This window comes from Fulmarus glacialis, unplaced genomic scaffold (assembly GCF_000690835.1).
Source record: "Fulmarus glacialis isolate BGI_N327 unplaced genomic scaffold, ASM69083v1 scaffold20289, whole genome shotgun sequence".
In the NCBI taxonomy this organism is placed as follows: domain Eukaryota; kingdom Metazoa; phylum Chordata; class Aves; order Procellariiformes; family Procellariidae; genus Fulmarus; species Fulmarus glacialis.
This window is the reverse complement of record NW_009234156.1, coordinates 43906-61344: the sequence shown is the minus strand read 5'-3', so window position 1 is coordinate 61344 and position 17439 is coordinate 43906. Positions and strand designations below refer to the sequence as shown.

The 17439-nt window shown below is 38.0% G+C and overlaps 1 protein-coding gene across 1 annotated transcript in view; it reads right to left on the bottom strand.

Moving 5' to 3' along the window:
- The window catches only part of ESRRG (estrogen-related receptor gamma), a 50980-nt gene that overhangs the window by 31349 nt on the left and 2192 nt on the right, over nucleotides 1–17439 (bottom strand). Inside the window, exon 2 of the mRNA XM_009585571.1 lies at nucleotides 14936–15097. Coding sequence (XP_009583866.1) covers nucleotides 14936–15044 — 109 coding nt within the window. The 5' untranslated portion in view covers nucleotides 15045–15097. The remainder of the gene's footprint in view (nucleotides 1–14935; nucleotides 15098–17439) is intronic.

Here is a 17439-nt window from a genome sequence, read left to right as displayed (position 1 = left end):
AGATCTAGGCAGCATTAGCCTAGCAACTGAGGTATGAAACATCCAGGAATATGTTAATGTAAAGAGATCTTTAGAAAAACATGCCAGGAAGCTCAAACTTTGTGAAGAAAACGGAGCTGAAGTTGCTTAGTTGCTTCATTTTAAATCTGGAATAAACCTTTTGTTTTCATGAAGCTGCTACAGATTTATACCAGTTTGAGGATAAAAATTGGTAAAAACAGGTAATAACATCTTTTGTTTCAAAATAGCAAGAAGAAGTATTTGTTAACTGAATGGTACATTTTAAGTTGTCTAAATCTCTGGCATGTGGAATCAACACCGTGTGCAGCTCACAAGTATTTCTTTGCAATTTTCCCTCTCCAAAGAACAAGAGTTTTGACGCCAAGAATGAATAACATGCAGTGACCACCCAGGAGTTTACATGTTCATGTTTGCAGAACCACCCTCCCCACCCCTTGCTCCTTAACAGGAGCTCAGCATGATGGGGAACCCAAAGCAAGTAGGCGTGCTCACAAGCAAGCTTCCTCCCTAATTTCCGTTTAATTAATTTACCAAATCAAATCAAACTGCTACTGTGAAAATTATTTTCTCATGGAGGAGGCTGAAGGATCTCTCCAAAAGTCACTCCAAAGCACCTGAGGTTCAGCTTCTTGAAGTGGGTTAGCTGAAACAAACGTAACAGACAGGATGCTGCAACAGCAGGTCCACCCAGGGCATACAGCTCATGGCAAGAAGTTTCTTAAGGTCAAATACAGTAAGCCCATTGTCTGGCTTTGGTGCGCTGGAAACCTACATAAGTCAGCACAAGCCTACAAAATCCTCTTTTCTTATTTCCGCATAGCCACTTGTGCCGTAGCAGAGAGACAGTATTTTGCACTCTCTCTCTCTCATGTCACTCAGCACTGTAAGAAGGCCCAATAATATAATTTCCAACAGGCCCAAACTCTTGTTGAAATTAGTGGTCGGCCTGCAGGTCTGTACTTTCAGGGTCTGTACTCTATACTATTAAAACAGTCTAAAATATCTGGGTAAAAGCTATGCTGTTTAAGACAAGATTTGGGTTTCTTTTGCCACTAGTGCTGCCAGGATATAAGCTTACGTCTTTTTCTCTCTTGAAAAGCATGTAAATTGTTATATACAAATAGAGTCATTAATGGAAAGCAAGACATTGCGAATCAGACAATAGACATATCAATTAATCCCTGGGATGCACATGAGGCAATCAATTTTCCCAAATCCCAAATCAAATTTTAAGAAAAGGATAAATAAAAGTAATTTGAATTTCCACTCCTTTAAAAAGATGGGGATGGGAGGAGGAGAGAGAGGGAAGCTGGTGTGCCAATCATTCTCGCTGTCTGTCTTCACTATGTTCCGAAATTACGAAATGTGAGCTAACTTGCAAAAATTGTGAAAAACATATTCTGTGTCAGTGGAAAAACTGAAGTTTCAGATTAAAATGTCTAAAAAGAAAAGAAGAGAAAGAGAGAGGAAGAAAGTAGCAAGTATTAGGAAACTTTTGGATTTCAGTCTTATACATGCATAAGGTGCCTACACTGGGAAAAGGGGTAATGTTTCTCTTTCTGTGCCTTTTTGTGCACTGATGGAAGTGATGTCCTACAGCATTTCAAGTCATTTATTGAAGTTTGGTGGTGGTAGTGGGAATGTTGTTAAGCGAAGTAAAAAAAGCAATGTCCATTTGAAGCTTGTCTGTGAACTTTGCATGAACCGCCAGGAATAATGTAGTGTGATGACAAGCCAGTTATACCTTCCACTAAATTTGCTGTCTGGAATGAACTGAAATAGTGTTTGGTTTGTGTAATTACGTCCATCTATCTTTATATTCCAGCGGCATATCGCAAATTGAAAATACTAAAAATTGACTGTTGGTTCTGATATTTAATGATTGCCAAAGACAAGACGATGATTTATTGGTTACTTACCGATGTGACACATTTGCATCTTATTAGACGGAGATTACTATTCCTTAAAATGCGGACGAGGCCTGATCATGTCTGATGGATTGATTTGATTTGCAAATGTAATCAAACTAATAAGAGGGAAAAAATGAGCAATAATGCCTTGTTTTTCAACTGGCAATCACTCCCCTGCCAACAACGCTGATATCCCTGACTAAGCAGCCTTCACACAGTCTTCCTGTCTCCTCAAATAAACAAAGGGATGCAAAGAGCTTGATAAGAGGATAACGAGCCAAGTATGGATGTAACATGGAGCCTGTACCTCAATACTGTACAAATACATCCATGGGAGTACTAGGATAGGGCTTACTGTGCCTTCAATCCTTAAAAAGCAGTGAGCAAAAAGCCAAAGAACAAAACTCAGTGATAAAAAAGCCATTACTGAGTGAGGGGGGAAAAAACTTCGTAAGAAAAGAAAAGTGGTTTTAATTTAGGGAACCCCAGGAAAACACTCCTTACCAGTACAAAAGTTACAGCATAAATACCTGGAATTCCTCAACCTGATGGGAAGTTAATTGGGGAGTGTATTTTGGACAATATGATTCAAGCAATTGCAATCACTGTCTGTAGCCACAGCATCAGAGAACCTATTCCCAGAGGCACGCTGGATAGTGTTTTAAAATCCTCCCAAATACTAAATGCAGGCTTTCTGTAGATTTTTATCTGCACCATATTGATAACATAAACAGTTAAATCATATATTTCACAATAAACATTCTATCATTCTGGCCAGATGCTAATGTTTCCATAAGGGCTGAAATATGGTTCTAGGTAAGAGCAGACTCTTATTCTGCTTACAGTAAATGACCCTAATTCTCCATAGTAGGATTCTCTTCCTTGTTAATAACAAAAAAAAAAAAGCTTTGTGCAAGGAATTGCATCAAGTCCCCCTCCCCCATTTAAAAAAAAGTGGTAAGTCAAGCAGAAGGCAAATAATAAAGCTCTGAGGTCCACACAGGTTTCTGATTGTGACCTGCATATTTAGGGATTGATCCAAAGCACAGTGAAATCAAGGCAAGTCTTTCTATTGGCCTAAATGGATTTTCATATAGAGCTTTACTAAAGAGGGAAGTTCGAGTGTGAACGTTGACAGCTGAAGAAGTGATCCTACAAATATTTGGGAGCACAGAGAACTCTGCACAATGGAAGTGTCTGTGTAAATAATGTGATTGTACTACTTAAATATTTTCCAGACTGATTGCTAATTTGCTTCACTAAGGGATATTCGATAATGTGGGAAAAAAAAAAACTTGCTTTAGGGAACAGCTATTATGAAGTGTCAGGTTAAAAACAAAGTTGAATATATAGCTCCAATTACCATGCTCAAAGACCTCAAAATATTTTCATAATTTAAAGTTTTACAGCTCATGTAATTTATACTTATTTTAACAGTGCAAAAGCATCCCGGTCAAATTCCAATTAAATAATTACATTTTGCCTACCTAAAATTCTCACTGCGTTTTTAATTGGATAGGACACACTTCACTGCTTCTCCTAAATTGTTTAGTGTTGCCATTCAGTATATAAATAGCTACCACTTTCTACCACGGAGACAGTACACTTGTCCACGTAGCTATCGATGGCAAATTCTAGTTCACCTGTGTTGGCTGTAGCACTGGAACTTGGGAGACCCACGGCAGCCTTTGTCCCTATCTCCCCCTGTCATAAGCTCTTTTTAGGTGTGTTTTTTTCCTCCAAGCAGGTTCTCTGAAAGATTGTATGTTTTTTGTTGATGCTGGCTGATTATGGTTACAAGTATGCAAATATTGACTGTCAACACCCTCTTCTCTTGACTTATCTCCTGAAATGCCCATCTAAGCCTCTTGTCAGACATTGTCCTCTGTAGGTTTATGACAGTGCTGGAATTACCCTGCACAGCATGTGCACTGCTCGTCCCCAACTCCACCTGCATTCCTCGCCTAGTGCCTTTCTGAAGCACCCTGTTTCCCAGTGGCCTTTTGATCACCGAAACCATGGTGTGGTTCACATACGAGGATTATACTACACAGTAAGTTACTCATCATCGTTGAAGTACTAGGCGCAATCCTGCGATCACTGTGAACTCCAAATTTGTGTTGAATATATTAGGCAAAGCGTTCAGCACAAGTCATTAATGGTGTCTGGAAAATGTTCAGTAACTCGAAACGCAAAGAAATTATTCAAAACAGACTCCTACCAATTTCACTGAATGAAGATCATCGGGAATTCACAATGCATATTGCATGTTAAATCTGTAGCTGAAGATTCACTGACACTAAGCAACGCGCTCCTGAATCTACCCAACGGTTAACTTTATCGCTGGGAAACTTCAAAGTAGTAAAAAGTGAAGAATGGATCACAGAGTAGAACGGCTTTCTACAAGATTCCGATAGGGGGAAGGACTCAGAATTCTTCGCACTGCAATTGCAGCTAATTAATGAATGACAAAAGGGTCATGGTAACTTCCATATGCTACTGGATATAGCCTGAATCATAGGAAGTTTGGAGTCTAATGCTTGCCTGTTCATTAAAGCAGGCACAATGCTATAGCATAGTTATAAGAAAATCTCTGGCTAGAAATACATCCTGCAGCCTGCTAAAGTCATGATATATTTATGCCAATAAGTGCAGCTTCTTCTTTGAACAAACATAAGAGCAGCAGCCATTACCTGCTAAACTGTTCACCCTGATCTCTGCAACAGCTAGATGCACGTGAACTGCAGTTTTGCCCCCATCCCTTCTCCACCCTTATCACAACCCTTTGCCATAGTGTTCTCATGCGTAACATGTCAGGACCTGGTAAGTTAGCTGACCCTACTTTTCAAGTGCCATTTACATCGAACTTGGAGCCTTCTGTGTCTGCAGTGGCATCTCATTTCAATATTTGATTTCACCTCAACTGTTAATGCAGCTGATTGAAATTGATGGTGCACAACATGGCAGATGAAAACATTTTGGGGAGAAGGTTCAGAGCTATACTGTGAAATTTCCACTTGTCTATAATACGTGCCTCAGGAGTTTGGGGTGGAAAATCCCTTGGGCAGACGAACATACTGTCAGAGAACTTTCTCTTTACAGAACATGTTTTCAAATGAAAGGAAGGTTCTGTGGTTTTTTTCTTGCATGGAACATTACCCAAATATTCCTGCCTGCTATACAGTATTAAACCTGGGGACAAAGAATTAAAATAACATGGAAAACTGAGTTAAAAGTTACAGCCAAGCAAGTGTTCCATCTAAGTAATTAAATACAAGAGCATTCAGTATCTGCATTCTTTTGATTCTGTGTCTTCTGTGTTTCTTGGAATTCTTTCTCCATACATATATGTGTATATAAATGTGTGTATGTGTATATAAACGTGTGTGCATAAATTGAGCATTGCACAATAAAAAAGCTTACTAGCAGAGAAGACATGAGTTCATAAAGCTCTTGTATGATCCAGCTGATGCAGAAGGCGATTACTGCAGACTCATTTTTAAAAACTGCTGATTCTGTTATCAGACTGGATTGAGCCTTGCCATTACAACCCAGGTGCTCCCCTGCTATCCCTATACTATATATAACCGGGCCCAGGTCACCATGTGCTCTGCCAGAAACGTGCTGACTGGCTAAGGGGGCCTTGCAATTCAGGTAATTAATCCTATTCTAATGTAGGTTAAGCAGGTGTGAAGCCGAACTCACCCAGAGAGAAAGTAGAGGCATCCTTAGAATTATAGTATTTAACTGGTCTCGGCTGACTTTAGGAAACTAGACCATCCTGTGCCGCTGACCCAGTCATACAGGTGGAGACCCGTCTGCTCTAAATCCAGTTTGAGCAATCAGCTCTTTTTCCCCCTCCCTCCTCCCAGCGTGGATTTACAGTATCAACGCACGTGACTGAAAAGCTGCTCTGTTCTTCCCCACCCACAACAAAGTAACTATATTTTTGTTGGAGGCTAACTTAGATGAATAAGTCACCTGTTTAGTTTAAAATGGACTGAACGGTTACCATAAGAAGGCTATGTTGCTCTAATTTTACTTCTGCATTCCCAGCATGTGCTATGATCCTTTCTTAGGCCAATTTAAATGACACGTAACATTCATGATCTTATTTCCAACAAAGCCTTCAGGAATTTTAAAACTGACAAAAAAAATCTCTTTGTTTGGATGTTCTTTAAACTCTTTTCTAGAGGAAAGGAGTCCCGTAAATACCGAAGTGATAGTCAACATAAATGATAGGCTCAATTCTGCAGCATTTGCCTCTTCTGCAAATTCCTCACCTAAGGCGTAACATCAAGATTTGTTCCAACTTTCTTACTGTGTTTTGGAGCAAGGCATCTTCCTGCCTTGTGGCCACACGTTACTTGGAAGAAGTTGGCCATCCTTGAGGTATCAATTGCACAGTTAGGGGAAGTTTGGGAAAGGATGCCCCCTCAAAGATTATTTTAGAAGTTTAATTTGTTCCATACAGTATGCTCCTAACCGGCAGTCTTTTAATATGGTTGGCAGTTGAACTAAATTATGGGGGGTGGAGGTGGAATGACTCTAAAGAGGTAACATGCCCAAAAATCTCATGTGCCCAGCTATCTCCTGTATAGCAGTCCAGATGCTGTCCCACTTGCAAAAGGCCACTATTGCTGAAGTCTCAGATTCAGCTTGCTTACAAAAAAAAGAGCATGGAGACTACAGTAAAATTAAAAAGGTTAAGATACATTTAGACTTCCTACCCTCTGGTAATAAGATTAATTCCTTGTTGGCTCAGAAGAAGAGAAACTGTTACTGAGTCATCTGCAATTTACACAGACCTAATCTAGTAAACCCGTTTGTCACACAAGAAGTGGGTACAAAGGTGAGTATTGTTGTCCTCTAAGTGGAAATACTTGCTTAAAGCTCAATTCTGCACATTGCTGTGGAGACTTTGAGGTGGCGAGTACACACAGGGGACAAAGAAAACTCTCAGCTCCCACTGATACACTGACTGCTGATGTGGGTTTATTCCTTCGGGGCCAGATCCTTCAACAACAGAGGCTGGCATAGCACATTTGACTTGTACACCCATGACAACTGATCCTACCGAGGGCTCTTGGTCTGTCTCTGTAGATTAACTAGGCAAACTACCATACGTATTTTCTTCTACTAATTCTTGTTGTCATACCTGATTGCTGAATAAGACCAAACCATTTCCTATGTTTTCATTTTGCATCTTCTTACGCCGTGCCCCCCGCCAAAAAAATCCCCAGATGTGCTAATGGAATGGATTAATATTTTTTTCATTTTTTTCTCTCCTTTATGCTATTCAGCATCACCTTTGAACACCTTTAAATATGCAACTGTGTATTTTCGGCCTCATGGTACTTCAGTGATAAAATGTTTGCAAGTAAGGACGCAGGTTGTGTACGTCAGGCCACAAGTCATCCAAGGTAACACAACACTCTTGATTTTGCTAGGAGAATAATAGGGAATGGCTGCTACATCTTTTTATACTCTTGCATTTAAGAATCAAATAATAGCCATTTTTGTTTACAGAAAGAAAATGAAAAGCACTGGCATTCATTACTGTTGATTTGCTCTCTTTTTATTAATCATTTCTTATTTTTGAAGGGCCACAGGAGTGAACAACATAATGCAATGGTAGAAAGATATTTACCAATTTAGCACCTCATTATAAAACTACTCAGAAACCTCTTTGTCTCTTGTTTAACATAATAATTATTAGTGGCAACAAAAGTGGATCCCACACTTGCAGCATGATTAGCAAGTGATGAATTTGGGTTGAATATATTGCATTTTGCTAAGTAAACCTTATTATATCCCAAATCCTCAGTATAAAAAACATCTGATTTTAAGAAAATAATTTCCAGTCCTGTTTAAACGCGTTTCCAAATTAACCAGTGATATTCTATAGAAAACTGCCTCTTTTATGCTTGAAGTCTCCAGCTGCCACACAATTTATATCTCTTTCCTCCCCTCTTTGTTTTTCAGCCATTTTCCCTGAATGTCAAAGTCAATTTAGTGCATTTCACTTTGCTGAATAAATCAGAGGCGAAATCCTTGCTAAAAGTGAAAATTTGATTTGCTAAAAGGAGCTTAGGGCAACTATTAATCAATATATCCAGAGTGTCAAAGCTAAGGCCATGATAGACATGCATTCATTTGGAGATTGGTTGAGGCAGATAAAGGGGGACACTGGGGAAAAAAAAAAAGTGCAACAGCTAGACAGCGCAGTGTGTATGTTGGGGGTATGGGTGGAGGGAGAGGACTGTTTTTAAAAAAAAAAAAAAAAAAAAAGGAGAGCCACTCGGAAGGAAAAGGCGAGTACTTGTATATGAATAAAAGGTGAACTTAATAGAGGCATAAAGTCACTGTTTAATTCTGATCTTGAGAGAAGAGGATTTTAATGAAGGATTTCTTTTTTTTTTTCCCAAAAAGTAAAACATAAGAATTGAGCCCAGTTCTTTTGTTACCTGTTAATTCCATTTTTTGGTTTTGTTTTGCTTTTGGTGATGATTATTCTTAAACAAGCTTTTTCAACAGATAGGGATTTTAAAGTCAAAACTAGCAAGAGTTCCAGATGCTTTTGTAAGAGTCTTACTGCACATTTATTTTATATTAATGTATAATTTGCAGGTGATGAGATGTTTACATGCCTGGGATTATTCTTTTTTTTTTTTTTTTTTTAATTCCTTTTTTCCCCCCAGTTAATTTAGTGCTAGTAAAAAATGCCAGAAGTGACTATCCTGGAAACTGAAGTGCTTTTTTTACTCCAGGACATCTATGTCTAGTGGTACAGAAACCTCCTCAACCCTCCATTGCTGTCTGTCTCAGTTCTGAACTGGAACCAGTCTTTTCTGATCAGCAAACACACTAAGAGTGTGTACATCTGTGGTTGCACAGAGAGTCTACTCTTTTGTACTGAAATCAGCTAAAATTTTGCCACTGACTTCAGTAACAGATCCATCAAAAATAGTCCGCCATCATATCTCAGGTATATCATATCATATGAAATAATTTTAAAATAAACAAACGGACCTTCCTGTAACTACCTTTTACCACACTGCAGATACCTGTTTTGTTTTGAAAATGCTAAGAGGCTGTTGACGTGTTTATTCATACATTTTCCTGGAAATCCCACCTCTTCCCTGCCTTGCAAAACCACTTATACCTTCTCTGTGATACTATTTTCAAAAAATGAGAAAAAATAAAAAGTGCCACCATTCCTAGCCCTTCAAATGATGTTAAAAATATTGATGCAAGCAGTGGGGTAGATGAACTGCTGGCATTTTAGGCACACTGCTGTTCCATTCCGCTCAGAGTAGCTTGAATCAACATGATCTACACACTGGCAGTGTCGGGCGGTCCATCCATGCTAATGCTCAAAAATAAAACCGACAGTCAATTGCTGATTTCCCACATTGTACAATTTAGTGACAGAGGTCAAGGAAGTCAGTGGTTTTTCAGAAACTTTTTGGCTGGAATCTCCACCTGTAAGGCCCAGGGAATGGTCTGCCTCAGATCAAGTATGTCACGCAAGTTGTGAGTTCAAGAACATTTCCATCATAGGAAGAGCATTTCTACATTTCTGATTTCCACAATTAGTGCATGCTTGTAGAAGGAGTTAAAAGAAGAGCAGATAGCGAGCTTTTGATAAACGGAAGGCAAAGAGAACTTGCAAGGTGTCCAAGATAGGTCAGTGATAAAGGGCAGGATGTCCTGATTCCCCAGGAGGCTCAAGTTATTATCGCTACAAACGTCTTAGTCAGCACGAAACAGCTCATACTCCGTTCCATGTTACATGAGCAGTAAACACCACATTTACATGTCCACCTGTCTGTGGAGTGACAGGCACCCTGTGATAGGGGGCTCTAAGATAGCTGCAGGAGCCCTCACTCACATTGTCTGAAATGGTCCTGAATTCAGCTAGCAGCACAAGAGACTAGAGAAGGCCTCAACCTTAGCAGAAACAACAAATTTTACAGCAGCAAGCAGCGTGGTACAGACAGAAGACATCTATTCCCCTTGTAGAGCTGAGATTCTGTATTAGCTGCCCCAATAACAATCCAGAAAAGGATTTGGGCATAAACAGGATGCTGGCTATAGCTAAAACATATATGATTATATACACCAGGTAGTTCCAACGTATGATTTCAGTCTATCTTCAAAGTCCTACTGACATGAATACTACCATGAAGTTAACATTCAGCATTTCTTCCCTGTCATTTAAACACAGGCTGTATGTCCACTAAGATGTAGATATATAAACAACTATGTGCATGAGAACAGGTACGTATATACCCAATTCATATCTGCATAGATGTACCATATATGCATGCTCTCACGCTTTCTTGAACATTAGCTTTCCAAAGGTGATTATGGTCAACTTTTTCTCTGTACTTTTACCTACATGGGGTGGTATTTCTGAGACAGATGATGAGAAAAGGGCATTTTAGAAATGACAACTCTGCAGCAAATCATGTTCTTGTTCAGTATTAGAATGTTAAACTATACCCCTGAGACCTGCTTTGGAAAGGAAAGCTTAAATATTGTTCTCCACAAAGAGTATGCCAGAACAATAATGTTTCATAAAACATTAACATTAACACCAAAATATTCAAAACATCCTTGGATTTGCTCCATCAAAACCATGCCCTCTTTTTTTTTAATACTAGCACCAGTGGCAGTATCAATTTCTAAATATTCCCTTTGTTGAACACTGTTACTGCTAGCAAGAGAGGAACACAGTTGAAGACAAACAGGCTTATTTTACAAAATAATGTAACTAGTTATTTTTGATGTATTAGTCTGATTTACTGTTTCCAAACAAATTTTTCATTTTAAGTGCAAAAAGTTGATTTCTATGGTCTGGTTGATGTTTTTTCATGCATGCAAATTTTTTAGAGAACATTTTGTCTTTAGCTTCCTGTTATGCACATTTTTAAGAGCTTAATGTTTCCTGCCTCCGCTTAATATGAAAGAACATTACACACTTTTGCTGAATGTCAATGGGATAGTTACATTACAGAAATAGTGCCTAAACGACTCTGATACTGTGACTAGGTATCAGCTGAATTCCACCCCATACTGGAAAAGAGTTTAATTAATACAATGCAACCAATGTAAAATGGAACCTCCCCAAAATACAATGCAAAGGGTAGGAAACTCAACCACCAGTAAACACTGAATTAAGCATGGCTCTCTTATTTAAAAGATAAATAAAATAAAATAAATAAAATAAAATAGTCTTGCAGAGGCTTCATAAATTTATTTACAATTTATTTAGGTCAGTTAATAGGGGTTTTGTCTCATCAGGCAGGAGATGAAGCAGCATCAGCCTCTCCCTAAGCACCTTCAGTATTTTACTAACGAAGTTACAGTACATCGGAATATTTTAATCTGACAAAAGAACAACAATAGATCTGACTGCTGGGCTGATAATCTTCTTATCACACCCTGTGAAACCTAGCTCTAATATTTGACTGAGCCTCCATTACTCGGCAACACATTCTAAAAAGGCCAACAATGGAGAGAGAATGAAGTGGAGTGTGGAAGTACCTCCATATCTACATAAAAGAGATTAGAGGCGACAGCGTTCCATTTTACAGCTCAATCATATTGTGTTAGCATGCGCTTATCCGAGCGCGGATGAAATTGAAAGAGAAATAAAAAAGAGTCAGGCAGATAGGAACCAGAAAAGCGAGGCATGAGCAATTTCCAAGGATATAAAAGGATGCTAATGGCGGGGCCCTGTCATTCTTAAAAAGGGCTATTAGGGCACCATCATCTGTTCTTGTGCCCTTACGCTCCTCTAACTAAAGTCAAGCATTTCCTAATGCCATTGTGATCTTTTTCGTCTTCAGATAAGACATGGTCATGTTTCATAACAACACACTTTCCATTTATTTGATTTATAAATGCAAGGATACTAATTCTATTTACTGATAAAGGCTTTCCATATATATTTTTCTTTCAATATTTCCTTTTGTAGATGGCATGGACTTTTCATTCAATAAAAGCAACTATTGAAATGTTTCCAATAGCACAAAAATACTAATGATTTTATGAAAGCATTTGAACTTTGTATAATTTTAAAATATTTTTTTAGCCCATGACTGCAATGGGAAACAGTTGGCCAGGACAAAATGCATATTGCATTGTTACCTTTTTATAGATAATCTCATTAAAAGACTTTCTGTTAGAATAGCAAAAATATTATTTTGGTTTCTTCCACAAAGACAAGTTTTACTTTGAATTACAATGCTTTACAGCCGAGATCTTTATTAGTTATTAAGCACCTGATATATAAGGGCCTTTAATTATACGGAACCTTAAGAAATCACTATAGTAAAGAAAGATTTGCTGATTGCTGCTTTGCTGTGCTAGGCACAAATTCACTACTGGTATAATTAATCGATTCCAAGAGATTTACACCAAGGATTTACTTAGTCCACTAAGCTACAGCAAACTTTCATGCAATTTGCACTCTTTTTCTAACTCATCCTTTTTCCAATTCTGTTGTTTCTGCCTACAGTAACATTTGTTAGCTTAGGAAACAGTCAACTAGCACCAATCCAGGCTCTTCTACAAGTTGTTTTATGCCAGACATTACCCAAGCGTAAGCAGTCCAACTTCAGCAGTACTCCATCATTCAAAACCAAGCTACAAAAGCTCATCGCATTTGCCCTTTAGCGTGTCAAGCCCTTCTGCATTTTGATTTTTGTGATCCAATGCCAGACAACAAGCAGAGATTTTATCACTGCCCTCTGTTACCAGAAGGCTTATAAAAAGATTGTCTTTTTTTTTTTTCTTCTTCTTCTTCTCATTCCTAAACAGTCAGGTGAGTAAACTTAGCTAGTGTGGCTTTACCACAGCAGGTGTGTTTTTGAGTTTACCTTGTAATAAAAGGCTGCCTCATGGCAGAAATTTTCCTCAACTGGTTCAGATCACAGACTGCAAATTTTCAAGGCCAGTTTACAACATCCAATACCTCTTCCACGCTAACCAAAGCCATCATTTTAAAGGCTGCTCAATCTCATCCCTCTGCTCTTCCTACCCCTCCAGCCAAATCAAAGCTACACAATATATTCACAAATCAAACTGACGAACATTCCCCTGCAACTACTATGGAGCATGCTGACTTCTTTGAGAGCTATCTATTTTGGTTAAGGTGATCTAGGTATCTTCCAAAGATGAAACTCAAACTCACTTATTTAACTCATTTTGACTTAATTTGGGGTGCTTTATTAGCAACCAGTGTAAGACAAAGTAGCTAGTATAATATAGAGTGATGTTTAAATTAGTTTACAATTTGCTTGGGCTCATCTAGAACTGCTCTGAACAAAGCCATTCAGAAATGTCAGCTGTGTTCCTAACCACTGTAACAAATTGTTGCCTGAACGCTGCACACCTAATGACTTCAAATTAGCTTCACTGCAATATTGCCTGACAGTTCGTTACGACTGTTAGCAACATAGCTGGCGTATCATGACCAATAAATTGGTTTCAGTGTGGGCTGGGAAAAGGACTTCCATCAATTTGATTAAAGAAATTACTGTAGCATTCAAAGCATAAAGACAAACTAGTTTAAGGAGACAGAAATAAGTTAACTGTACCAGAAAAACATTGCTTGTGATACAAACGCTTGTTTACACACCATTTGTGGCACAGAGAATGACTAAATTTCAACTGTGTTGCATACTGACTATTTTAGAGTGTAGGTTGTTGTCACTCATCTAAAGTAAAATAATGTTCCATAAATGTACAAAGTATTTTATTATTATTCTTTGTTAGTGTTTGTATTTATCGAAGGTGACCCAGAAGCACCTACCAGGAGAACTGAGACGTTGTGCTGGTTAGTGCAAGGGAAAAAACCCAGGAAGACTATTTCTATTTCTTTGCGATTTCTTTTGATACTAGAAATAAAATGTATTTAACTTTCATAAACAAATAACTGACTGGATTATTTATTCTATTATTAAGGTATCCCAAAATCACACCTAAAATCAGGATGATATATTACTCAGAGGACTTAAAGGTTATCCATTCTTATGTTCAATAAGGCTCCACTATCAAAATTAGAAAGCTAACGAGCTGATGAAAACACACCAACATGCTCACTCATCTGCTGGACTAGAAAAATACCTTGAGAAATAAGAAAAAAAGGCAACCTTTTTTGTGTGACTTTACCATTTCTGAAAGGCGACAGACTGAGAACCCTGGAGACTCTCTATATGTTTGTCTGCTAGCCCACAGTGCAAGCACAAACACCTCAGCAATGGCGGGGGAAATAAAATATACCTGAAATGTTATCTGAAGAAATTGCTAATCTTCTGAGAAACTGCTTTTGATGACCCCCCCCCCTTTTCTTGCTAACAAGACTGTCAGTCAGCTTTTATAATATCAATGCATTTACACAATGTAGACCTCAGTCCACTTCATACAGACCAAGGAACTACTAAGCTATAAGAAGAGACCTTTTGGTACAATTCAGTTCTTTCTACTGGGCTGCTGGTACAATTCAGTTCTCGCACTAGTTCATTCAATGAAGAGAACAATTCCTCTGTGCCATGCCAAAATATAACTGAATTTTTGCACCTCCTGTGGTCAGCATAAGATAGTGTTGCCTTTACGGAATAGAGGAACCAGACTCACATTCAACTACCGCTGAATCAGACGAGTACAGAGGAGAGCACTTGCACTACCCTTCATACCAGGCTAATGCTCTGGATAGCAAGGCAAGTTTATCTTAATAAAAGTAATACGTGAAAAAAATTAATTCACTGAGCAGCATGTAAAACTTACTAACATAGTAACACTCATGGCAACAATAACACTATTTCCAAGGTAAGATACATTATCATCTAACCTATGTCCTATGTGAATAATCTGGAGTCTTAACAAAACTTTACGCATTGTAGCGAGAGAACGAATCATATTTTTTACCAGAACAGAATAACACATGCGATGATTTCTGCATGTCATCTATTTGCAATAAATACTGTATGTACCTGGAATATGCTTAGCCCATCCAATGATCACCACCAGTTCTCTGTCTGCCAGGTCACAAAGAGTGGTAAGAGCTTTGATGTCACTGTCTGGAACAGTGGGGTCAGGCATAGCGTAGATCTTCTCTGGTTCAGCCACCAGCAAATGGGAGACAATCTTGTTATCTGTAAAAATGGTCCAGAATAGCACAAGATCACCAGTAGCATCATTCTACTTTTCAAACAGATGGCTCCTATTTCAAAGTGAACAAGAATTTGTCTTAAGATACCGGACCTAATTAAACCTTATTGTAACTTCACTGGCTTCTACAAGCAGCTACAGCACAAACAAATCTGATCCATTAACAATGTTCATCAAGCTAGACTTGTACGTTCTTAAGAAAGTGAATTTTATGGAATGTAGAAATACATGATCACCTCCTAATATTGGAATACAAACTTTGTAGAAAAATATTCATGCATTATAACGTATTTTGGACTGTGCAAATAGAAAAGTTTTGCCTTCCTCTAATTACCTGCAACCCTCCCCAAAGGCAGGTGTATTTTTTGAGGGAGTAAATCCCACAAGCAATTAGTCAGTCACTGAAATCTGGTAACTTCCGTCAGGAATTCCAACTACCATTCTTTGTTTTAGATGTCACTGTTAAACTGTTGCAACAGAAACGGTCTCAGGGTTTTCTCAGTGCTCATTATCCCATATATCTTATATTATGGGTATCCTGCCTGTTAAAATGTTAAGAATGAATCTGTACTCCTTGGGGCCTATGCTGCGAGAAAAGCAGGGTGTTGTCATATATTCGCTTTTCATTGAAACATACAAATTTAGAATCATGTATAAAATTAGCTTCTTTAAGTACAAAAGAGCCAGTCAGGAATAGCTATTAAAATCAATGAGAATAAAGAGTGTAAAACTAAGGAAAATACCAATAGATGCAGACCCTACCTCAGAAAACTGGTTTTGTGCAACAAATGATACTTTATCATATTCACACACTGGTTATTTTTATCTATATAGCATTTTCGTTCATGTGTAATATTTACTTTTTCATCCAGATGAATTGTGAAATCTATTTGGAATAATCATTTAAGTTATAAGCAAAAGTGGAAAAAAAAAAGAAGAGTAGAAGAGCCTGGAAGATTTACAATACAGTGTTGCTATTCTATATGTAAGATAAACATAAAATGAGCATTATATCCAGGTGGAGGCACAATATCTCTATACAGATATTGTGATTTGTTACTCTGACAAGGCAGAACTGAAAAATGGGAAAAGGACTAATTCATTAAGCCTCCTAATACAGGATACATTACTATACTTCCCAATATATTTATGTTTTACCTTTCATAGTAGGTACATCTTGTGACTTCAAATGCACCACCAGAATTTAAAGCCCAAATATCACCCTTTAGTGAATTTACACTAATCCGTTCCCTTCCTTAGGATAAAGAGCCATGGGGCTTGATATGAGATTCCACTGTGAGAAGGTGTGAAGTATTTTCTGACTGCAGAGAAAGCTGACAGAATCAGTATCATTTTCCCCTTCTGCATGTAAGTCACAGGATGGACCACCATGTCCTCCTGTGGGGAAGCTCAGTGGAAGCTGACGGGGATGTGACTTGCCCAGGAGTGTCAGAGAGGCTCCCTACCAGGCCATTATGGACGGATTTCCATAAAATACTCACTTGATTCAGATTTCTGATACTTTACTGCTCTTTTGTGAGACAGACTCCTCAATTCTGATCTACTGTCTCTACAATTTTTGCCTTATTCCAAATTTGTGTGTCAGAAGTTGTGATATATGTCAGCCCTTCATAAAATAAGTGCAAGAGCCAACTGGAAACCATCACATCAAGCATGTTTTATTACAAGGGGATATATTCATGCTTTATATGAACTATAGGAACCATGCCAACTGAGTAATTCTTGATCTCAATATTCTACTGATTATCAAACTGATTAATGAGGAATTCTATTCTTATTTAAAGATGACAGATGGTAGTTTTAACTTATATTGGCAAACAGCCTTTGCACATAATTTTTTTTATTTTTTAAACAGTCTTTTCATATCCTGTTTAATTTCACACAGAAAACATCATCTCTTTAAGTGAGAAAAGATAACATTGCTTCTTCCCAAATTCCAATATTTTTACATGTATTGAAAAGTAGGATAAATAAATTAGAGTTTCTTAATATCAAAACACATGTAGCTGAGGACTTCAACTTTGTGGTTTTTTAACCAGTGATAAATGAATGAAGAAGCACTCACATCACCAAGTTCTGGGGTTTTTTCCCTGCAAAGCGAAGAAATGGCCAAAGAACCGCTTTCATTTTTTTATTAAGTTCCTCACCAATCGCTTTTTGTAGATGATTCAGGAATATTGTATATTTTGACTCAGGATTCGCAAAATCTCAAATTCTTTTTATTTTTGCAATCAACAAGATCTACAGGCAGGCCATTAGATTCCATGGTGAAGCTGGAAAATACAATAGAGACCAGAAGTAGGTG